Genomic DNA, 23,811 nt, shown 5'->3' with positions numbered 1-23,811 from the left:
GTTTGCTGAGTTTGGCCGAACCTATCTTCACGAGGCGATCAGTGTGCCTGTTCCCGTCCTGGTCTCTGTTCTGCTAGCCTGTTCCTTTTCACTCCTTTTTTTCTGCTTCTTTATCGATGACATAACTTCATCCCATCGTGTTGCTTTCTTTTTTTTATCTTGAGGGCAGGCTCCCCTCTTATTCTCTTCTCCCCACAGCAGTTCTTTTCAAAAACAACTTTTCATTGGTCAAACAACTTTGAATGTAACAACAACAGCAAACGCCCAGAAACTTCCATGCCTTAACGGCTGGAGAACAAGAAACTGGAGACTGCATGGAGTCTCCTGAATCACCCTTCTTTGTTCCCTCTAAACTCTTTTATATTCCTGATGGCCTCATCATTAAGAGTCTAATGTTATCTCAACCACAGGGCTTTCCAACCCCCATGGCCACACTCCCAAATCTCCCCCTTCTTTATTAGTATCAACCATTTTCTCAACACGAATTACCACTCCATATATAACAAGAGGATGGAGCCCATCTCTATTCTGTTGTGCCCAGCGACAGGACAAGTCCCCCTGTACTTGGTACTGTGTTCAGTTTTGGTCCCCTCGCTACAAGAAGGACATCGAGGTGCTTGAGCGGGTGCAGAGAAGGGCGACGAAGCTGGTGAGGGGCCTGGAGAACAAGTCCTACGAGGAGCGGCTGAGGGAGCTGGGCTTGTTCAGCCTGGAGAAAAGGAGGCTCAGGGGCGACCTTATCGCTCTCTATAGGTACCTCAAGGGAGGCTGTAGTGAGGTGGGGGTTGGTATGTTCTCCCACGTGCCTGGTGACAGGACGAGGGGGAATGGGCTTAAGTTGAGCCAGGGGAGTTTTAGGTTGGATCTTAGGAAGAACTTCTTTACCGAAAGGGTTGTTAGGCATTGGAACGGGCTGCCCAGGGAAATGGTGGAGTCACCATCCCTGGAGGTCTTGAAAAGACGTTTAGATGTAGAGCTTAGGGATATGGTTTAGTGGGGACTGCTAGCGTTAGGTCAGAGGTTGGACTCGATGATCTTGAGGTCTCTTCCAACCTAGAAATTCTGTGATTCTGTGATTCTGTGAGAGGCGATGGGCACAAACTGAGAAACAGGGAGGTTCTGACTGGGTATGAGGGGGACACTTCTGTACTGTGAGAGCACTGACATGGGCTGCCCAGAGGGGCTGTGGCGTCTCCTCTGGAGATGCCCAAAACGGAGGGGAGGGGAGGGACACCCCGCCCCAGGGCGGTGTTATCGCGGCCGTTACTCCCCACACACGGCCCCGCCCCGCCATGACGGCAGCGGGGCGATCCCTGCCCCTTCCCTCCCACCTCCTCCCCCCGCGCCTGCGCAGTGCGAGGCCGCCGCTTTCCCGCCTGCGGCGGGTGCGTGAGGGGCCGGGGTGAGGCGGGAGGGGAGGGGAAGGGTCGCGGGGGTGCCGGGGGAGGTTGGGGTGGCGGTGAGGGGACAGCCGGGGGTCTCACCGGGTCTCGGTGCTCAGGTGGAGGATGACAGGAGGCCAGGAGCCGTTTTGCGTCAGGTTCGTCAGGTCTGCCGGCAGCTCGGGGTGCTTTTGGCAAGCTCTTGAGGTAAGTGGGCAGCCCCCCCCCCTCCCCCAGTTCCCCCTCGGGGCCGGTGAGGTGGCTCCGGGGTGGGTCTGGAGGTGACGATTTGTACGCTAAATGTTTTAAATCTGACGGTTGTGGAAAGCTGGGGGGGGTGTTGAGGAGCTGTTTGGTGTTTTAGCTCTCTGTTCTGCCAGTATGCTCTTGCTAGGGAAGCTTTTTTTGTGGGCTGTGTCAGGGGGATGTGCTTTTATAGCTTCCTCAGGATTGACTAACTCTGGTTTGTCGATTAAATGCATGTAGTTACATGAGCTGTTTTCCTGCAGTCCATAAAAGAATTTCAGTCGGAAGAACATCTCCAGATCATTGAAGAAGAAACAGCACTCAATATAAAAGAAAATGATAAATCCCTTTATATTTGTGATCCTTTTAGAGGCGATGTTTTCAATCATCTCAAAAAGGTATGCGACCCATCAGTTTGCTTACGTTATTCTTTCTTTTCTAGGAGCACTCATGGCCGTGCTTATACACTTCTTGCTGTTCTCACACTAAATATAGTAATATTCAGTATACCCAATAACAACTTTAAAACTTCACTGCATGCTGTATTTAGGGATGAAGAAGATGAGCAAATAAGGATTGTCTTGAAGCAAGTGGAAAAATAAACAGTAGGATTGGTTCTGGTTCTGCTGGAGTCAATGAGCTGGCTCTCACTTTCTTTATTCCTGAGTAACATGAGTTCATTTGACCTCCAAGGAATTGTCCAGCAGACAAAGACAGACTATCTGGAATTCTGTGACATGCTAGGTATAGCATCTGTTGCTTTTATTAAGACCAGAAAACCTAAGAGGGTTGTACTGAAAATACCCAGCAGAAAGTAAAAGTAGAACTGTTACCTACCTGGTGATGCTAGAGGAGGACAGGCCTTGCTTTGTCACTCAGGATTCAGCAAAAAAGAAAACTTTCCCTGCACCAGTGTACCTTCTGCTCATTTTCCTTGTTTTCTGTTCTTGTTATTTCATTGCAGCTTGGCTGTAGAATTGTTGGGCCACAGGTGGTCCTGTACTGTATGCAGTCCCAGCGATGTGTCCCAAGAGCAGAGTATCCTGTGTACAACATGACGATGGCCGATGTAACAATATCCTGTACCAGCCTTGAAAAAGATGTTAGGGTAATGCGTTGTACATGATGGATCATTTAGCTGACTTCTGTGACGTTTGCTTCAGGTGGCTTATTGCTAAGGCATCAATCACAGTATATATACTAAGTGTAACTGTGCCTGTGTGTATACGTGTCTCGTCTTTCTATAGTTTGTAGACTATGTATAGTTTATGTAAAGAATTGTATAATTGTATGGAGAAAGAGGATGTCTTCCGGTAAGTATGTAGCTTACAAATATGTATGTAGTGGTGTATCTATGCATGTACATGCATAGTATAAATGTATATAAAAGTGTAAGACATCATTAACATGGGAGTAAACGTATGTTTGGGGATTTTTATTAGCTGAAGAGGTAGATCATTTAGCTTGCTAGTTTGTCTCCAGTTAGCATGCTACGGACAACATACCATATTTTTGGTTTCTCAAATTATGTGGTAAATATTAAACACCCAGCCAACTGTGGTGTCCATAGTTTTTCTTAAATGCTTTCTTTTAATTATTCCAACATCTCTTTCTAATTTATACTACCTAAAAAAACAACCATCAGTACATTTTTTTTCCTGATACAGTATGATTGTAACATCTTTATTAAGGATATGTATTATATTCAGCTTACCGTAAATGTAAGTAAAATTGGATTTATATTTGATATTTTTGATCACTTCCATATGCGTATACACTTTCGATTTATGAACAGGTGGGGGTTTTTGTTAGGAGAAACCACATAGAACTGATTTTTTTTTTCTTTATTTCTGTTTTTCCACACTCAGGAAGAAGTTCATAAATATGTGCAGATGATGGGTGGACGTGTGTACAGAGACCTCAACATGTCAGTAACTCATCTTATAGCTGGAGAAGTTGGCAGCAAGAAATACTTAGTAGCTGCTTCTCTGAAAAAACCTATTCTGCTTCCCTCTTGGGTTAAGGCACTGTGGGATAAATCTCAGCAAAGGTAAAACAAACAAAAACTTACTTTGTGATGAGGACTGGTAATTCTTAAGGTGACACACACTTCTTTCTTCTACCAGTTAATTTTACTTGCTTGTTTTTTTTTGTTTTTTTTTCTTCTCCTTTTCACTCCTTTAGCATGATGAGATATACTGATGTTAACATGGAAGACTACGCTTGTCCTATATTTCTTGGCTGTACAATTTGTGTAACCGGCTTAAGTAGCTTGGACCGGAAGGAAGTCCAGCGCCTCACGGCTGAACATGGTGGACAATACACAGGACAGCTCAAGATGAATGAATGTACTCACCTCATAGTTCAAGAGCCAAAAGGTAGAACTCAGAGAAAATATTATTTTCCCTTTTTGAATTGAAGTAGTGTAAATATGCATAAGAGTTTAAACAGTCTGCGTCTGCTTCAGTTGTAGTCTTACTGCTTCTATGCAGGGAAATAGTGTTGATGAGAAAAGTAACACAGGATGCACTGGCTTTGCTCTAAAGGCATACAAAAGGCGAACAAAAGAAGAAAACAGAGATCCTGATAGAACTGAATGGAAGGGAAGAATAAAGAATAATCCTAGAGGGAAGGGAATAAAAAAGAAAACTAAGTTTTCTGGGAGAGTAGGATGGGACTTAATTTATACACTGATCAAAATTAGTTGGATTAGTTGAAATTAGTGGATTCATTATTTTTAGCTATTCTTTGTACCTTCTGGATGCTATGTGAAGATCCTTCCTTCCCTCTTGTTTGTCGGTTTGTTGTGGGAAGAATGAGAAGCTTATTTCATAGCCCAGTAGAATGAGAATTTGGAGACAAGACAGTTACGTTTGATTTCTTCATATTTAAATGTGCAGGTGCTGTCTGCACTTTACAGCTCCTTTTTTTCCCCAGTTGATATAGCGATGTTACTGAAAACAACTTGTAGGTGGGTTTTGTCACCTTGAAATCACTTATTTGAGTTTTAAAATTTTAATGTCAATTCATCTTTCAGCCATCACTCTTTGAAACATTAGTTTGTTAATAAGTCGTGTCTTTTTCTTTTATTTAAATTTGAAAGGTCAGAAGTATGAATGTGCCAGAAAATGGAATGTGCATTGTGTGTCCGTGCAGTGGTTTTCTGACAGTATTGAGAAAGGCTTCTGTCAGGATGAGACAATGTATAAAATAGAGGGCAGATCAAAATCAAGTAACACACCCAGTACCTCAACGCCTACGAGTCACGCCAGCAAACCTGATAGTAAGTAAGACTTTTTAAGATGCATTAAAGTAGGAAACATTTATAGTACTAAGAAAGAAGAACGGTTTTGAATTAGTAGGATGCTGCCTGCTTTTGCAATGATAATGTTTGGAAAGTTTTTCTGCTTTGTTTATGCTTAAAATGCAACAGATTACTTTTATGTACATTGTATATTCCAACATCTGTAGACTTAAACATGTAAATAATTGTTTAAAGTCAGTTTGAATTAGGTATACCTGTCCACTTAAGAATCAACAGTGTGTAACTCTGTCCTAAAAGAGAAAAAAATAAAAAAATCAACAGGGCTGTTCCAACACTTGTAATTTAAATCAGGTGTCAGTTATGAATTAAACCTTAGAACAGCCTTAGAGGGAAAACAAATGCTGATTTTCAAGTTTTTTTGTTTGTTTGTATTTTACTTAGCCTGTTACTTTTTTACTTTATATTTCATTTTTTCCTTTATTTTTCCTTTATTTTTATATATATATTTTATTTTACATTTCCTTTATTTTTCCTTTTTTCTTTTTTTTAGGCTTCATATTTCCTTTTTTAGACTTCACATTTCCTTTTAGCACAACAAAATCATATGTGTCAGTTTCATATTTTGTTCAGTTAAATTGTGGAAAGAGAGGAGAGAAAACTAATGCGTCTTCTTTTGTTTCTACTAAAGCTCATAACTTTTCGGACGTCAGCCACATCTCCAATATCAATTTGAGTGGTGTCAGTGAAACTGCTTGTAGTTCTGCTATGAGCAGCAGGCTGGATCCTCCTCCTGATGAGCTGGAAAACTTGGACATAAGTTCTTTTCAAGCCCCTGAAGATTTATTAGATGGCTGTCGAGTATGTTTAACAATCTTGTGTTTTGAAATGTTCGGTCTTACTCTGTGGAAGCAAACTACACTGAGGAGCTGACGGTTCTGCTAGAGTAGATGTTTTATCAGCCACAAATGCCATGTTTATGTTGTGGCCATATACTGTAGCTTGCATGTCACATGTATATGAAATTAATTATATTAAATATATACATATATATATATATATAGAGAGAGAGAGATGTATTTAAATACTGTAGTGAGTGGGTTCTAGAACTGGTGTACAGTGTTTCTTGATTTAAATTTTATTCTGTTATACAACTTCCCTATTTAACTTTTGGCTGGTGGTTCATTCCATTAGTAAATATCCAAATTTTGCTAAAATAGCATACAAAGATTACTGCTCCAGTTACTGCTTAACTTCTTTTTTGCTGCTTCTCAGAAACTGCACCACTTGTGTTCTACAGCAGTTGTAACAAATTATACCAAAAAAATCCTACCACATTTTTTTTCCCTTTTTTTGTCTTTGTCAAAAGCCTTTTTTGTTTCTGTGTTCTTGTCACAGATCTATCTATGTGGCTTCAGTGGCAGGAAGCTGGACAAGATGAGAAGGCTCATTAACTGCGGTGGTGGTGTTCGATTTGATCAGCTTAATGAAGATGTTACCCATGTCATTCTGGGGGAAAACAGTAATGAACTGAAACTCTTCTTGGACAAGACGCTTCACAGGTTCTGATAATTACATTGCCTATAGTCTATTTCTTCTGTGTTTTCTTTATTCTACCGCCTTGTAAACAAGAAAATACACATCGCTTTGAAAATCTTGTTTAAGACAACTGTTTAGGAAGAATCACAACTGGTATTCACAACTACATTCTCATGTGCTTTTGAATATGCTGAGTTTTGGGTAGCCATGGGTCATCAATAAATAGAAAGCAAGCATTCTTATTGGTGAAAAAGAAGTTTTGATGTATTATATATGGAGGAAGAAGGATTTGGCAACCCAGCAGCGTGCAGATAAAATTTACACTGTAGGAGAGTAAGTATGAAGCTCTCTGTGCTCAGACTGAAAGAATTAAGAAGCCTTAGGGCCTGTAAAGTGCACAATACTTGCTTAGTGTTGGAGTTGCAGACTTTAGGTGCATATATGTATGCCTGTGTATACACACCAGTAGTTTGCAGAGTGGGAAGGAAGAATCACGGTTTTGAAACCTGCTGTAACTTATTTGTATAACGCTTTATTTTATAGGCCTCATGTAGTGACAGCAAAATGGTTGCTGGAGTCATTTACTAAAGGTTATCTATGTGCAGTGGAGCAATATATCCCTCCCAACTACCAGCCATTAGAGAATCCGATTTTGGAGCAACCTGGCGTGAAGTCAATTTTTCCCAAAACCAACAGTCTTTTGAAGAAGGAAACAGTGAATGTTACAAAGCGCCAGCAAGCTGCAGAAGACGACTTCTTGTCTCAATATCTAAATAATGATTCTACGTTAGGTAGGTTCTAGGCCCAGCACGCCAGAGAGCTTGTGAATTGAATTTGAGTTTTGCAGCATTTACTTCTTAAAAATCGAATTGCGTCTAGTGTGTTAACTTCTGTATTGTATTTTAAAATTTAAATTTAAACAGGACCATATAGAGCATTTTATAACCTAAAGCTGATGGAAGACAGCAAAATGCTACTACTTCTCCGTGAAGCCATTGGGTCACCTTTAGGTTCCTGTCAAACAACTTTTTCTTTTTTCTCTTCCAGTTGAAGCTGAGAAACTACCATCTCGTGGCTTTAATGACGTTACTCGTGTGACTGTTCAAGAAGAGAATAATTCTTCTGTCTGTAATGGTTCTTTGGGAGAGTCTTCTGCACTGGTTGAAGGAGGCTTATTTGCCAGAAAGAGATTTCTTCTTCTGGGTTTTGGTGAAGAAGATGAGTCCTGCATTGCAGATGTTATAAAGGAGAACGCTGGGAAAATTGTGCTGCCGCAAAGCAGAACCATTGCGGACTATGCTGTGGTGCCTTTACTGGGATGTTCTGTGAAGTCAACTGTTGGAGATGTTGTCACCAATACGTGGCTGGTAAGGAAGTTAACTTTTCGGTTCAGTAATAAAGCAGAATGTATTAGATATAAGTCTTGTCAGAAAACAGAGTTATTGGTGGCTTGTATGCAAATAAGGTACTGAGAAATTGGCCTTATTTTATTGGAAATGTGCTAAATAAAAGGCTTTAAAGCCTTTACGTATTTAAGGTATCTTTCACTTGTTTGATTTTTTTTTTCTACAGTTTATTTATAAGAGTTTGTTGTCACAACTCAAAGGCTTTTCATATGAGATTCTACCAGTATTTTCTCTAAATAATGAATTTGTAGGCAAAGCAGTTGACTGATTTTCGCACAAAGAATTCAATATCAAATGATTTCATTTGATATCTTTGTGCTTACTGTTTCTTGCTACATGCTCTCTGCCACATCAGAAAGCTGTGGAAAGCAAGTCATCTTTATAACTCAAGGTCAAGAAAACATTAATTACACTTATCAAGAGGGGGCACATGATCTAGACTAGCTGCTGATAGTAGGTTTTAGTACTAGATAACTGAAGTGAATCTATGCAGAGCCTCAGGTCATATGTTGAATTACTTCAGGGGAGTCTCCAGAGTTGGAATAGTAACTGAGAAGTTCTCAAAATGTCTAAGTCAGTCAAATCTGGCAAAAATAAAATTATCTAGAAGAGAATGATAGCTTGTGAAATAATTTGTCTCAAGCATAAGAATGGAAGCAGGTTGCTTGTTACTGAGTCCATAAATGCTGTTGTACAGTTCCTGCAATATTGCTGTTTGCTATCTATTTGGCTTGATTGCATTTTCATCTCTATCATCTATTTTTTTTTTTTTTTCCTCCCTAAGGTAACATGTGTGGAAGAGCAGGTCCTTTTAGATCCCCAGTCCAATCCACTTTTCACACCAGTCCCAGTAATGGAAGGATTTACTCCCTTGGTGGACTGTGTTCTTTCTTTTAGCCAGTTCACCGGTGCAGAGAGAGATTCCCTAGCTTATCTGGCAGGACTGCTAGGAGCAAGGTATGTCTCCTGTTACTGTTCCTTCTTGTTGTTAGGCAGCCAATGTGATGAAATCCTTCATGCATTTCATTTATTCTTTTACAGGACTTAAAAAAAATCTTGGTGTAAAGCTCTTTTGGACTCTGTTAATTTATGTTGCTGAAGCTATGAGGCATTAATATGCAGTTCTTTATTTCCCTCTCCTTTAGAGAAGTTTAGTCTATTTTCACAGAGACTAATTTCTGTCAGAATCCCCTGAGTCTTGTATTTCTCATATTTGCTGACAAAAAGGACAGTTATTCAGATACTGGGCCTTCTGAATTGCTCTTCAGAGTCCAGGAGCAGACTGTTGTTCCTCTTCAGTAATATCTGGTCCAGCCTCATAACCAGTGCCAGTGCACCATTTCCTAGAATGGTGAATTACTTGCTTACAGTCCATCAGGAGCTTTGAGAAGCATTAACAAAGCCATGTTCAGTCTGGGAGTGGCAAAAATGTATATTCCCATAACAGAGTATCGTTTGATCTGATTCGCAGTCTGTTTGAACTGAAGTGTTTGCTGGTGAGCTCTCGGTCCTTCTGTATTGTAAACCTGGGTCCTTCATGATAGGGGAAAAATTGTAACATGAAAACTGTTGTTTGTTTGGAAACAATGTTTGTCAGCTCCAGAAGGGAATCCAGCCTGTCCTGTTAATCTTGCAGAAAAATCTTAGGCCCAGTACATGGAGTGTACATACTAAGTGGATGGCCCTAGGTAATTCTGCTGGTTCTCCTTCACTTGCTTGAATGTGTTTTATAGTACTGTAAACTTTCCCTAAGTTAACCTTGTCATGACTAAAGAAATGTTTTATTAATCTAATTTTAGAGTCCAGGAATTCTTTGTGCGAAAAGCCAATGCAAAAAAGGGGATGTTTGCCAGCACGCATCTCGTGGTGAAAGAGCCGAGTGGTTCCAAGTACGAGGCTGCAAAGAAATGGAATTTGCCTGCGGTCACTGTAGCTTGGCTTTTGCAGTCTGCAAGGACAGGAAAGAGAGCAGATGAGAGCAAGTTCTTGGTTGAAAATGCAGAGGCTGAAGGTTGGTTATTAGCAAACTAAGGGAGTATGGGAAGAAAGGTTAGGGGAATGAAGTTGCTATTTAAATAAATGTATATGAGATCTGTGTTTAAAAGAAAAATCAGATTGCATGTTTATGTTTGCTTTATTTCTTTTAAAGATAAGGAGAGTTCCGTTACTCAACTTAATGACAAGACACCAGCAACTGTTAAATCTCCCGATTCTCCAGAACGACCTACTTATCTGCTTGAAGCTGGTAAAAAAGCACCCGTGACCCCTCTTGATATCAACAGATTCCAGAGTAAAGCTTTCCAAGCTGTGATCTCTCATCACATTGGGAAGACCACAAGTCCTCATGCACAAGGGGCACTGCCACAAAAAGAACCGTCTTTGCACCTTGACACACCATCAAAGTTTCTTTCCAAAGACAAGTTATTCAAGCCTTCCTTTGATGTAAAGGTAATGTTCTTTGCAAGTTTTTAAGTCAGTAGAGCCAGCAGGGTAAAAAATATGCATAAACTTGAAAAGAAAACAGAAACTTGATCTTAGATCTCTTTAAGCTGTTCACATGCAGCCTTCCCATTTTGAATAAAGCAGGAAAAATGGCTTTATTTATTTACATGCGTTTCTAGTTAATGACCTGTGGATGAAATCTGTTGTGTAGTAGATATTGTAATGTTCTTAAGAAAGCTCCTTTGTGTCTATTGCATCTTAGAGGTTCTACACCTCACAGCATGTATTCCTACAGATACTGAAAAATAGTTACTTGTTCTGTGATGAAATGCTATTTTAAAATTGTTATGTTAAAAAGTATCATTATAACTGCTATAAAGCTGTTACTGCAAGTTGAAAAATGGACTGGGGCTTTGGGCTCCTTGTCTCATTCTGAAAACCGTGAAAAACTACTAGCCTTAAAACAAAACAAAGAAGCCTCTGACACTTGGGAGTATCTATGCTGGAATAACTCTTGAGTGACCTGAGTGCTCTTGGGAAGTCCTTCAGGTTTGTTTTTGTCTTCAAAGCCTTCAGTAAAAAGTGAATTCACTGAATTCCTGCGAAATTATTGGGGTTCTATGCGTGCATGCACCCCTTCCCCAGCAGAACAAAACATTACAGAACTGGAATTATCAAATGTTCTTTTGAGTTAATCCTGTTTCATGAAACTAGTTCTCTGCTTTTTGAAATCTAATAGTTTGCTACCTTGATAACTTTCAAAAGCAAGATACTTTAGGTTAAAATTCTTCATAAAAAAAAAAAAAAAAAAAAGAGCTTGGTGTTTTAATAGTTTGGAGGGAATCACATATCTTCCTTACCCAAGAAGTTGCGTATGAATGTTAGTAAATTAAAGCACTGGTTTGGAATTAAGAATACCTGGGTTTGGCTGCTGGTTTTTCCATTAAAGCAATTTTCATTGATAGCAATGAAAAAGATCATTAATCTTGTTTCTGTTTTACTTAATCCTATTCTTAGGGTCTGCATATCTTGTACTGTTTTTGTGCAATGGTACTGTGTTTGCACTTGCTTACCACTACTGTAGTATGTGGTCCTGGTTTATGAGTATGAGATCTTACTACTAGATTTATGAAATTTGCACTCGAGTGAAAATATGGGTTGCAATGTGTTCATGAAAGTCAGTCAGTTACTTCTTTTTTTGGTAGGATGCTCTGGCGGCTTTGGAAACTCCAGGAGGCCTTGGTCAAAAAAGCAGGAAGCTGAGCACACCTCTCTCTGAAGTCATTGGCAGGAACTTGAAATTGGCACTGGCAAACAGCACACGGAATGCAGAAGCTTTTACTGCCAGCCCTCAGTTGAAGGCTGCACAGCCAGAAGCGGTAGGAAATGCTGGAAAGCAAAGAATTTCAAATCTGTACAACTACCCAAATACTAAGTAGTTGCTAAGCAGCATGCTATATAAATCTGTAGCAATCTCATTTTCGTAATATTAGGATAGGAGGATTTTATCCCACTTAAATTCCTAGGCTTCAGATGAGTAGGATCAAATAGTCTGCTTTGGGCTAAAGTTCAGGGTTGTATTCTAATCTACCCTAATGAAAGAAAACAGAAAAAGAAGCAGGAGAAAAGGATGTGTACTACTTGCCGTGGTAGTCCACAGTATATTGTAAAAGAGGGGCAAGAAAGCTAATGGTGTTCGGTAAAGGAAGGCTATCACTTGTTATTTTGTAGTTCTTTATATTGCTCTTTTTCGTTCCAATACAGTGAAATACGTTGTGGCATCGGGTTTGATAATTGCCTAATTTCAGTGTACAGGAAGTGCTCAGTCTGTGATGAGAGGAGAACAATATAGTTTGGGGAGGCTGGCTGAGAGTAAATCTTTTGTCTTTGGTTTCCTCGTGTTTGGAATGATAATAGTGCTCTCTTGACCATGGGGACTGGGAGTAGCAAGTACAGAAAAAACGTGTTTATCTTTCTTGTTAGTGTATATGTTACCACATATTACACTAAATATTTAAATATTGTTGTTATTGATACTGAAACCTTCTAAACATGACTTTTTTTTTTTTTTTCCTCCTTGACCAGGAAGAAGAGCCCAAGCCTCTAGCTGATGTTGTTATCTGTGTTAGTAAAAAGCTTAGTAAGAGGCAAAGTGAACTGAATGCGGTAGCAGCTTCTCTTGGCGCAGAGTACAGGTATCAGCTGATCTAAACAGCTTCTAAGCTTCTGCACTGTTAGGAATTCTAACAAACATGAGTCTTGGCATTATAATATTCTTATCTACATGACCTTTTGCTATAGCTGAACTTTAGATTTCACTATCTTAAATGATTTCTGTTGCAAAATATGCCTATCTTTTTCTGCTGTCTCTGTGTTCCTGATAAGTCTGTCTTGGAAAGACTGTTTGTCCTGAAATCTTCTAGAAGCACAGGAAAATATTCTTTCTTTCTCTTTTTTGCAGAAGACTCTGAAGGTGTTTCAGCTTTTGAGTAGTTTAAAATATATATTTTGGATTTTGAATCTGATCTTTGGTTCAAAACTTATTATTTTACAGATCGTAAGCTTTTCTAAGAACAGAAAGTTTGCCATGCTTTACTAAAATAGGTTGTCACTAGGACGAACTACAAAATAACTGCTGTGATTTAAGACAATTCTGGTCTTGCTAACCCCTGTTTATGTATTTTATTACTGACTCCTCTAAAAGTTTTCATTCGTAACGTGGATGATGAAAATGGAGATTAAAATTGATATAAAATATACATATTATTATTTTATGTTATAATACATTAATATAATATATAATTATAACATGTATTATAGATATATTAATATTCATATATTTTATATTCTAATTGAAATAGCATTGGATTTTTTTATCAGTATAAAATCATTTATTTTGAGCTTCAAGAATTAGCATTTCAGTTGCAGCTCAGTGCATCAATGAAAAGCAAAGCTCTAATACTATGTCATACGTTCTTTTAGAAACTGATTTGGAAGTTCATTTACTTAAATAAAAAGAAAAACAAACAAACCCTCTTTCATACCTTTCTCGGGCTGACTTTTGTTTACTTCAGGAATATTTTCAGAAGAAACTAAAGGTGTTCTATCTTGAAACTCATTGCTGCCTTTTTTTTTTGGTGAAGAAGCAGGCTCATTATTTATTTAGGCATAAAAAAATAAGCAAAACAGTATTTTATCATGAGCGAAGGACACGAAAATTTCTGGGATTGGCTTCTGATCCTTTCTGGTAGCAAATTATATCCTAAAGTTGCATTTCATTTTCCTTTCTAGATGGTCTTTTGATGAATCAGTAACACACTTCATCTACAAGGGAGGGCAAAATGACAACAACAAGGAGTATAGATCCGTTAAAGAACGGGGGATACATATTGTTTCGGAACACTGGCTTTTAGAGGTATGGAAATTGCTTTGTTCCCTTACTAAAAGTAAAGGGAAACAGAGGCTTAAAACTAGGAACTGATGCTTTATGTTCCACTTTGAATTTATAAATTAAACAGTTTTCACTAGTGTACTTTTACCTTGTTCTCCATGAGGAGAAAAGGAATTCTCTTCCATTTGACAATTCTGCTACGTTCTTCAGAATGAGAGCTACATTTTTCTCTTGTGAAAACTACCTTTTCAGTGATGCTTTTATTATGCTTTTCCCATGCTTAGATGTGGAACTTCTCTTATTTTTCAACCAGTTTCTCATCTTTCATATGTTAACTGATGTTGTTACAGAGTGCCCAAGAATATAAACGGCTTCCTGAATCTCTCTTTCCTCACACCTACAATCCCAAAATGAGTCTGGACATCAGTGCAGTGCAGGATGTCAGGCTTTCCTCCTCGGGTAAGCTTCCATCAACTGGAAAACCAGCAGAAGAAAATGAGGTATAGTGTGTGATATAAATTCCATGTTCTATGACACCATGGGGATTCAGTTCACTTAATCGTTATGTTTAATGAAATAAATAAATTTGATGCTTAGTGATGCTCTGGATCAGGTTTAGCTAGTAATTAATAGCAGCTACTGCAGGAGGATCTTTCAGGTTTTTCCTGCATTTGTAACCCTCTTCTGAGGCGGTGGAGGGAAACCCAGACACTTCAGGATTCAGTGTGCTTTCCAAATTTGAAATAATGTAGTCTATGCTTTGCTTTCTCTTGTAAATGAGTAAGAGATCCAAGGCATAAACTCAACCTAGCAGACGTTTAGACTGCAGAGCAGGTGTTGCTATTGATGCTGTTGTTCACTGTCGTGCTGTCATTGTGGTGGCAGAAAGGTTAGCGTATTCTAAAGCAAGACTGTTAATCTTCAGAATTTGTGCAAGTGTTGAACAAGGATAAAAAGCAAAAATTTGGGAGTTTGAGAATTCTACTTGTCTTCATTGGTTTTAGATTATTCCAGTGGATGAAGATGATGCTGAGGATGATGTCACTACCGACCAACTAAAGGAAACAGTCCATACAGGAGAAGAACAAGCCGTAACAAGTGAATCCAAAGGAGGTAAATAAAAATCCTTGCTTTCAAAATAGTTGCAGAATGTCAAACTGCCTATATAAGCTTTTTACAGTGCTGAATGTTCAGATCTGGAAGTTTTAGGTACCATATTTATATACCAGTCAAATACAGCCAGCCCTCATTGTTGCTGCATTTGAGAGAAATGTTTTGCTCTCTAGTTTAAAGATTTTTATTGGCCCACAAGAAAATTGTGATCATCCATAACAAATTACTTGCCTTCTGTTTCTTTGTTTTTAAAAAAAAATGAAGTTTGATTTTAACGTGACAAATCAATATTTTAGACTATACATTTCCATGTAATATACAGAAATGTGTTACAGGAGAATTGTTGATACAAGCTCGGTCACGTGGGCAATTTCAGAAGGGATCCAAATGGGAATTCCTACTTGTGCCTAGAAATAGGTGATTTGGGGTGTGCATAATTTTCCTAGATACTTTTTCCCCTCCTTAATATATTGTCCGTGTCTTGATGTGGGGGAGGGAAATTTACTTGAATTTCTGCACTTCTCACCTGTTGCAATGTAACACTCCTGATCCTGCGGGCTTTGTCTATTCTCTTGAAGTTTTGACCCAAGCACTAGAAATGAGGGAGAACTTCCAGAGGCAGCTGCAGGAGATCATGTCTGCCACATCAATAGTGAGACCACAAGGACAAAGAGGATCCCTTTCGAGGAGCAGTTTTGACGGTTCTCCAACTACTCCCGATAGCACACGGCCCATGCGAAATGGCCGCAGTAGGGTTTTGGAAGCTCTAAGGTATTGATTTGCATTTTGAAGCACCTTATTTTGTCCTCTGTAGTCATTCTCAGACAGTCACTGAAACATGAACAGGTCTGCAGGGTTTTCAGATGTATTGTCTTTCTCTACTGATGTACTTCAGTTGATTCTTTTGTAATTCAGTCTTTAACAAGACCTGCTAGACAGACTCAGAATATTCTATTAATCCTAAGATTACCCGTGAGTGGGTCTGTCTCACTTTTCAAGCAATGGTAGAATGATTGCTTTTTAGTTTTGAATTGAATTATGCTGATTTCTTTTTCTTCAGATTAGTTAATGTTCTTAGAGATGTTTTTTTTAAGAAAACAGTGTTGCAGTACTTCAGTACATAGCTCATATACAAATAGTTCCTTACAGAAGCGCTTTGCAGGAATATTGCTCCTCTTTTTCTTTTCTCTCTAAATCACAGTGAAAAGAATTTGAGCTCTGACAGAGCTGAGCTACAGTAAGAGATTAATTGAAACCTTGCAAAATTATTCCGTTTAGCTTGGTATTTATTTGCAAATTAATAGGTTCAGTAAAGAGCAAAGTACACTGATTATGGAATAATTTATCAGCATGACATGTAATAAAAAAGAATTGCCTACTTATGTTTTGGCTGACTTTTTTCAGCCACGCTGACGCTCAGACACACAAAGCCAGGCTGCCAGGGTTGTTTTTATGTTGAAGCTTTCTCATTTTCTGTCCATGCTTTCTAATAAAGCCACTTGGATGCTACAGTTGATGTGATCCTAACACATTACCTTCTAGGATGGTAGTGTTCTGCAGAACAAACAAATATTTGAAGTATCTATGCTTTTTGCCTCAGGCAGTCCCGTCAAGCACTTACGGATATAAACACCGAGCCTTCCCAGAGTGAGCAGATCATCTGGGATGACCCTACTGCAAGGGAGGAGAGAGCAAGACTTGTCAGCAACTTTCAGTGGCCCAACAGTCCTTCCCAGTACCCAGAGCAAGTTCAGAGTAACGTCAATAAGAACATGGATGAGTCTGTCTTCAGAGAATCCATAGGTGATTCAGAGATTGCTGGTATAGGTAAGATCACAAATAAAATGTTCTTTTTCTTTGTAACAGCATCAGGTGGATCTCTGGGGCTTTTAAAATATGTCAGTGTTTGGATCCTACTTTAAAAACAGTAGAAAGTGAACATTGTTGGTATTTCTTGGATGAAGATACGATTTTACATCTTTGAGCTCTGTTACGTGTTGCTGTTTCTTAAAGAAGAGCTTTCCTATCCATTTGCCATTTGTGGTCAAACACCAAGGCAGCACTTGTACGAAAAAATAGCTTGGATCAACTTTAGGAAATCTCTCTTGCATTTTTATTTGTAACCCCATCTGGTTTCCAGGTAACAAGTCAGGTAGATAGAGTGGAATGCAAACGGAAATGCCAGTAGCAGAGTCTTTTTAACCGTAAAACCAGCGAGTGGTTTTTGGACATTCAGAATAACTTTTTTTTTTTTTTTTTTTTTAACTTTGTCCATAATTATATTCAGCCAAAGACAAGTCATGTAACAATATTTTACTTTCACAGCTGTTCCTGAGGCTGAGGATGGAGATTTGATGGAAGGCGTAAAGAATCCTGTACACAGAGATCCTGAAACACCCATTAAGGATAACCTGATCCCCACTCCACAGGCTCCCAGCATTGCCTTCCCCCTGGCTAACCCTGCCGTGGCACCACAGCCCAAAGAAAAGGTTTGTCTTATGAAGAAATGCTTATAAGGACAGGTGCTTTAAGAGATATAACCATACTTTAAGAAATTTTGAATTTGACTGTGAATATCTGAATTTAAAATCTTGAAGTGGATTACTTCTTTGCAGCTCAGTTTATGTCCCCTGTTCTCCAAGATTTTGAACAAATAATGGCTGCGTGAATAAATAAAGCTCGCTTGTCCAGATAAATTAAACTTTTTGCCGTGTTAGCAAAATAGCTCCTGGTGGAACGCTGAGGTGGGCTGTGGGTGTTACCCAGAACTCCTCCAGCCATGTTAGGATGATGGAAAAAAAGGTTAGGCCTTTGTTTCCTTGGTAGTATCTGGAATTCATGCTGAAGTACAAAACGAGTATGTGGCTTGTGTCCATCCGCCTCCCCTGCCAAAGACCTGGTTTAAAAATTCCGTGTGTTATAGTGAACTTGGAAGGCGCTAGGAAAATGAGTTGAGTCCCTTGCTTGCCATGCATCACAACAGCCAGACTTTAGAGGCATGAAGTGCCCTGTTAAATGAGCTGAGGTGGAAACGCATGAAAGCCCTTGAAGTTACATAAAGCCTGAATGGAGGAAGCAGCGCGATAGGTGGATGATGGCTGCATTCAATTTGGCATCCAGTGACCCTGAATGAAGGATTAGTTTTTATGACAGATCTGTTCAGTTGTGCCCTGAAGAAAGGGGGAGCCAAGAGGACGTTAAGCAGGAGCCTAATGTCGATTTGATGAGATCCAGCTTCTGTCAAGTGATTGACGGGTTTGGTTCTTCTTTTCCTGGCTAAAAGGAAATACAAAAATAACCCAGAATGGTTGGCAGAGATACAGTCAGCTGTCAGCGTAGTCTTTGTCATATTTTCAAAATGTCTTACTGTATTTTCAGGCCGTCGCAGAAGATGAGAAGGCTGATGAAGAGCCAGAAAAACACCGTAAATTTCAGCTGTCTTCTCTTAATCCTCAAGAAAGATTTGATTACTGCCATCTGATTGAGGAATTAGGTACCAGATCCTTGTGAAATGCACAGAATAGTGTGTCTGTAAGCTGGTCAGCTGTGGCTCTGGGAAAAGAAAGGGCTTCTGTTGATGACTCACCAGATTGGAGGCCTCAAATTTATGGTTTTCTGTGCTTGTGAGCAATTCCTTGAATATATTGTTATTATGTGAGTGATGAGCTTTGCCATAAAACTGCAGGAGACAAAACCATTGCTGTTCCTTTTAGCTGTCTCCACAACAGCCTCATTCTTCACTGTTGGGGGTGTTTAGGATCTGCCCTCCTCTGGTGTCTGTTTCTGTCTGTGTTACATTGGCACTTTCTTTTTATCAGAGCCACTCTTTCTGCCTGCTCCTCCTTCCTTGGCAGCTTCTGCCCATGTCACTTAGATTGGGGTTATCCATGTAAATTTGAGTTAAGTGTATTTTTATTTGAATTCATTCAATTCGTGCTTTGAGTGATCCTTTGTGGTACAGCCTGACCCTTAAATAACTTTCAAATTCATTCCTCAATTCCAAGGTGGAATAGTACTTGAGAAGCAGTGCTTTGATCCAAGTTGCACACACATCATCGTGGGCCATCCTCTTCGAAATGAAAAATTCCTGGCCTCGATGGCAGCTGGGAAGTGGGTGCTTCATCGTTCCTACCTGGAGGCATGTCGAGCAGCTGGCTGCTTTGTTCAGGCATGTAACCTTATTGAGAAATTAGGATGTTGCACTTCTTTTCATGTGTGTGTTTTGTTTTGTTTTGTTTTGTTTTGTTTTTTTTTACCTTACTGGGAAAGGACCTAACCTCTGAAAGGCAAATAGCAATTTGGGGTGCCCAAGCCTTGGAATTTTTAGAGGATCCAAAACCTTAGAAATGTTTGGCAAGCTTTTCTCTGAAAACTAGTCGCAGACAAAAACTTGTCCTGATCTAGGACAAATTAAAGATCTATACTTTATAATTAATTCTGAAAATTGAAGCTTGAGTACTTTTTGGTAAACTTCCACTGGTACCAGCTGTGAAACTAATTGTACCAGGAATTAAATCTTGATTTATTTCAGTAAATGAATGTTAAGTTTTGAAGATTCCAACTCTATAACCGTGTATGTAAACCCGTTGGACACTCTCTGCCAACTCCACACCTCCCTAACAATTCAGTTCTTCTGTCTGGCAGTCTTTTCACATTGACCAGGCTAACTTAAACTGGATCATATCTTTACATATCAAAACCAACTTGAATTGTTTTGGAATATACTGTAAGAGTCCAGAATAGTGAGTTGTATTGGATTCCCCTGTTGATATCCACAGGAAGAATCTGGTTGTGTATGATGTGAATTGATGTCACAGAAAACATGAGTTGATTTAAAACAGGGGGGCAGTTTTTATGCATGGGAAAGACACTTCTGTGCAATTAAGAGCCATATCAAATTTTAACTAATGCTGCTTTCCCAGATAAAATTGATCTACAAAGCTACAATGGGTTGGGATTTTTTTTTTGGACATTATTGTTTTTTATTTGTTTTTCTTTATCATCGGGGAAAAACAGTACAAAAGTTGGGAGGACTTCTTTGTAATTCAAGCTTATGATTGTTCTAGGAAGAAGATTATGAGTGGGGAAATAATTCCATACTTAATGTTTTGTCTGGAATCAATGTAAACCAGAAGAAACTAGCGCTCGCGGCCATGAGATGGAGGAAAAAAATTCATAAAGGAAGGCAAGAAACTGGTATCGCTGAGGTATTTAGAGACTTGTTGAATGTAAGCTGTACGGTGTGGGTGGCCAGGCCAGCGGTTGTCACCAGAACTTCACTGGCAGAGCAAGTTCATCTGTCATCTTAACAGGAACAAAATGGCTTAGCTGGGTATTTTCCTAGTTAAGTAATTTTGGTTTTTAAGAAGTTTTTTGTGCTAATATATTAAAATTAGGTCCTTATCTGTTCCTGAGCTGTTGTTCATTCTTTTCCAAAGCTAGACACATACATACCAACGGGTGTAAATGTCCATCAGCCGTCAAGGTGCCATTGTTTCTGCTTTGGAGCTCTGACTGGGTACCCAACTTTTTCTTAATAGGAAATCTCAGCTGGTGCTGGCAGTGATAGAAGTGCTGTGCTGTGCCATATAGGTGAACACAGCTCCCTGGACAGCATTTCCATAGCTCTAGCAATGAGTGTTCTATGCACTGCAAACAAGGCACATGTTTTCACTTTTCCAAAAGCACCTGCTGTGATTTTTACCGTGCAAGTTCCACAGTGTTTCAGTGAGATTTTTGAAAGTGGGACTTGAGCTCCACAAACCTTTTAAACTCCTCTCTCAAACCAGGAATTAAAGAGTTCAATGAAAGGTAGAAAATGCTGCCCCTGTGTCAGTTGCATCAGTGTAACGCTTGACTTGAAGATATTTATAGTAACCTTTTTAAAATGAATGCTTGTAACAAACCTTCTGTGCCACTTGCCTATTTGGAGACCCAATGGCCAGAGGTGCTTTTACTATAACTGAGTATGTAATACAGTGCACAGAGCAGAGGTTAAAAATGTTTTCAGTAGCTGTTTTTCTTAAAAATGTGGTTTTGTACATCAGTGTCTGTTCTGGAAAAAAAAAATACTCGTTGCCAAGTGTTTTTTAATGCCCCTCTCGCTATGTGGGTGAAAGGGCTTGGTGGCAAGCTGCTGGAGTGTGTGGGGTTGGCTCAACAGCTATTAGGAATCGTTTTGTTGTTTTTTTTTATATTTAAGAAAGACGAAACCAGGTGTCGTGGTTTAACCCGACCGGCAGCTAAACACCACGCAGCCGTTCGCTCACCCTCCCCCCTCCCTCTCTGGGACGGGGGAGAGAAATGGAAAGTGAAGCCCGTGAGTTGAGATAAAGACAGTTTAATAAGACAGGAAAAAAAAAATAACAAAAATAATAATAACAATAATAATAATGATGATACAATGGGGATAATACGAAAGTAATAATAGTATGTACAAACAAGTGATGCACAATGCAATTGCTCACCACCCGCTGACCGATGCCCAGCCTAACCCCGAGCAGTCCGGCCCCCTCCCCCCAGCTAGCCACCCCTATATATTGTTTAGCATGACGTCAGATGGTATGGAATACCCCTTTGGCTAGTTTGGGTCACCTGTCCTGGGTCTGTCCCCTCCCAGCTCTTACTGCACCCCCCAGCCTGCCCGTTGGCAGGACAGAGCAAAGGCTGAGATGTCCTTGGCTTAGTATAAGCACTGCTCTGCAACAATTAAAGCATCGGGGTGTTATCAGCACTCTTCTCATTCTAAGCCAAAACACAGCATTCCACCAGCTACTAGGAAGAAAATTAATTCTGTGCTAACTGAAACCAGGACACCAGGTGATAGCAAATCTTCATCTGATGGATATTCCTGGAAGAGATAAATGATGGATCCCTTAAGTGTGTACTTTTGTAGTAAATTGAGTTTCTTCTCTAGGGAGCCTTCAGTGGCTGGAAAGTGATCCTGAATGTTGATCAGACCAAGGAAGCAGGGTTCCGACGCCTTCTTCAGTCAGGAGGAGCAAAAGTATGTATGTTTTTGTTTTAGTTTCGTTCTTGGAAAAAATAAGGACGTTTTTATCTCTTTTGTATTTAAGATATTAGTAACAATTTCTGGCCCCAGCTCTCATAGGAGGATCAGCCTTCTTGAAAGGTACACGATGGTACAGGAAGCACTGTAAATGGTATTTAGTTTTGTATTGATTTGCTGCTTAACTTGATGAATGTGAATTTATAGGTCATGAACTGCATTTGTCTCCCTTGGGGAGGAAACACAAAAATAAGCTAGTTCTTGTCTTTCGTGTTTTAATTGGCAGGTGTTTTCTGGTCATTCCGCATCTTTCTTCAAAGAAGCGACTCATCTCTTCGCTGACTTCAGTAAGCTGAAGCCAGACGACTCCCGGGTGAACGTAGCCGAGGCAGCAGCCCAGGGAGTGAACTGCTTGAAGCCCGAGTACATCGCCGACTACCTCATCCAGGTGCGTGTGCCCGGGGCGCTCTCAGGAGGGACGGGTCAGGCCCCTCACCTCTAGCAAGCCAGGTCACTGGGAGCCTCCAAAGTGGCTGCTGCTGTGTTGGCAACGAGCCTCTTTGCCAGCAATTTTGGCCACAAATGCCTGCGCTGAGTTATTTCGATCGGTGGCTGCAAATTTTAACAAGTCGTGCTGTAACATGACTTGTTCCAGTGCTGGCAGTCGGATCTGTTGCAGGGCAGGGAGCTTGCAAAATATTCAAAATGTAGGTGCGCAATGTTCATTTTATTACTTTAAAATTTAGAAAACAAATGAGCTGTTTCTTCCTTCTCAGAAGCTTCTTGAGCTAAGCCACTTCTTTTTCTCCCTTCCTTTATTGAAGGAGCCACCTCCCCCGATGGAGTCTTACTGCCTGCCAGAAGCTGAACTTTATTTTCAGAACAACAAAGAACTTGGGACTGGATTATCCCAGAAAAGAAAAGCAGCGGGGGAAATGAGCAGAGTCAAGAGATCCAGGATACACTGAGAAAATTCGGTGTTTTTAACTTGTACATTTTGTATTTATATTTTTTCATTCTTACCATGAAAATTAAAAGCTTTGAGTACCACTTCTAATTTGTCCTGAGATTAAAATAAGCTTACAGGAATACTCATAGGAAAGATTGCTTTGGTTACTGGTACCAGCCAAAACTGTTGCAAGAGCTTATTCAAAAAATATTTTGTCTCCATAATGTTACAGTAACTATTACAGATTTGGTTTAGAGACACCACTGTGTAATAGTAGTTAAGAAATACGTTGTGAGGGGCTTAGTTCATCTTTTATCTTTGTGTTGTGGGAAAAACAGCAGCTGATGAGAATGCTGTTACATTTGCACACAGCAATGGACTTAGAAGAGGAAAAACATAAAAACCTGTTGGTTTCTTTTGGGGAAAAAAAAGGTGGGGGGAACAGACCAAAAAAGGGCTTACAAATTTTGCTACTAATGGTGGATATAATAAATTATTTCTATAAAATGTTTTCTGCGTTTCTGCCATTCTGAATGCTGATATGATTGTGTTAAGCAAACCTAGAACTACCCTTTTTCACAGGAGCTGAAGTCTGGCTGAGCTCCCTGTTTGAGGCTGCAGCAGGAACCAGAGGTAGAACAGAGCTGTTACTTTCCAGCTGCTGAAAATGTTCTTGGACAGACAAGCAGAATGTTTGACAAGTTATTTGACATTTCAGTAGCTGTGGGGTCTGGGTGTGTTTGCTGAGAGCGTGCTGTATGCCAGTTGCACCATGCTGGGCTGGGTAAAGGTGCTTTAGCCGTGCTTTTTAAATCAGAAGAGCTTTATTTAAGCAGCTGGAATTGCTGCAGCCTGTTTGAACAGCAGAGCACAAGTTCCCCTGGCCAGGGCCCCAGTAGAGGTGCCCAGGGAAACGTGTGTAACATCCTCCAAGTCTATTTAGCTATTTTTATTGTGAAGGTGAGGGCTGGTGGGGGCTGTGTTTTACTTTTATTTTCTAGCTGCTGAACACCCCCTGTATTATAGAACACCTCTGTACTGCCAGCAGTTGTGGGTACCAGGAAGGAGCAGC

The 23,811-nt window shown here is 39.9% G+C and overlaps 1 protein-coding gene across 1 annotated transcript; it reads left to right on the top strand.

Moving 5' to 3' along the window:
* Positions 1–1,371: 1,371 nt before the first annotated feature.
* Positions 1,372–22,840, top strand: TOPBP1 (DNA topoisomerase II binding protein 1). The gene is made up of 28 exons (XM_084283216.1): positions 1,372–1,385; positions 1,502–1,589; positions 1,892–2,026; positions 2,593–2,736; positions 3,497–3,678; positions 3,813–4,006; positions 4,732–4,911; positions 5,582–5,751; positions 6,289–6,452; positions 6,973–7,220; positions 7,477–7,796; positions 8,620–8,792; positions 9,635–9,846; positions 9,985–10,283; positions 11,483–11,656; positions 12,363–12,472; positions 13,569–13,692; positions 14,019–14,168; positions 14,673–14,781; positions 15,360–15,552; positions 16,382–16,608; positions 17,107–17,270; positions 18,160–18,274; positions 18,786–18,949; positions 19,848–19,988; positions 21,698–21,787; positions 22,077–22,238; positions 22,615–22,840. The coding sequence occupies exons 2-28, from the start codon at positions 1,509–1,511 to the stop codon at positions 22,756–22,758; spliced, it is 4,569 nt and encodes a 1,522-aa protein (XP_084139342.1). The 5' UTR covers positions 1,372–1,385; positions 1,502–1,508; the 3' UTR covers positions 22,759–22,840.
* Positions 22,841–23,811: the final 971 nt, after the last annotated feature.

Source organism: Netta rufina (genome assembly GCF_964035555.1).
Source record: "Netta rufina genome assembly, chromosome: 2".
In the NCBI taxonomy this organism is placed as follows: domain Eukaryota; kingdom Metazoa; phylum Chordata; class Aves; order Anseriformes; family Anatidae; genus Netta; species Netta rufina.
The sequence above is the reverse complement of the archived record's forward strand: the minus strand, read 5'-3'. Positions and strand labels throughout refer to the sequence as shown.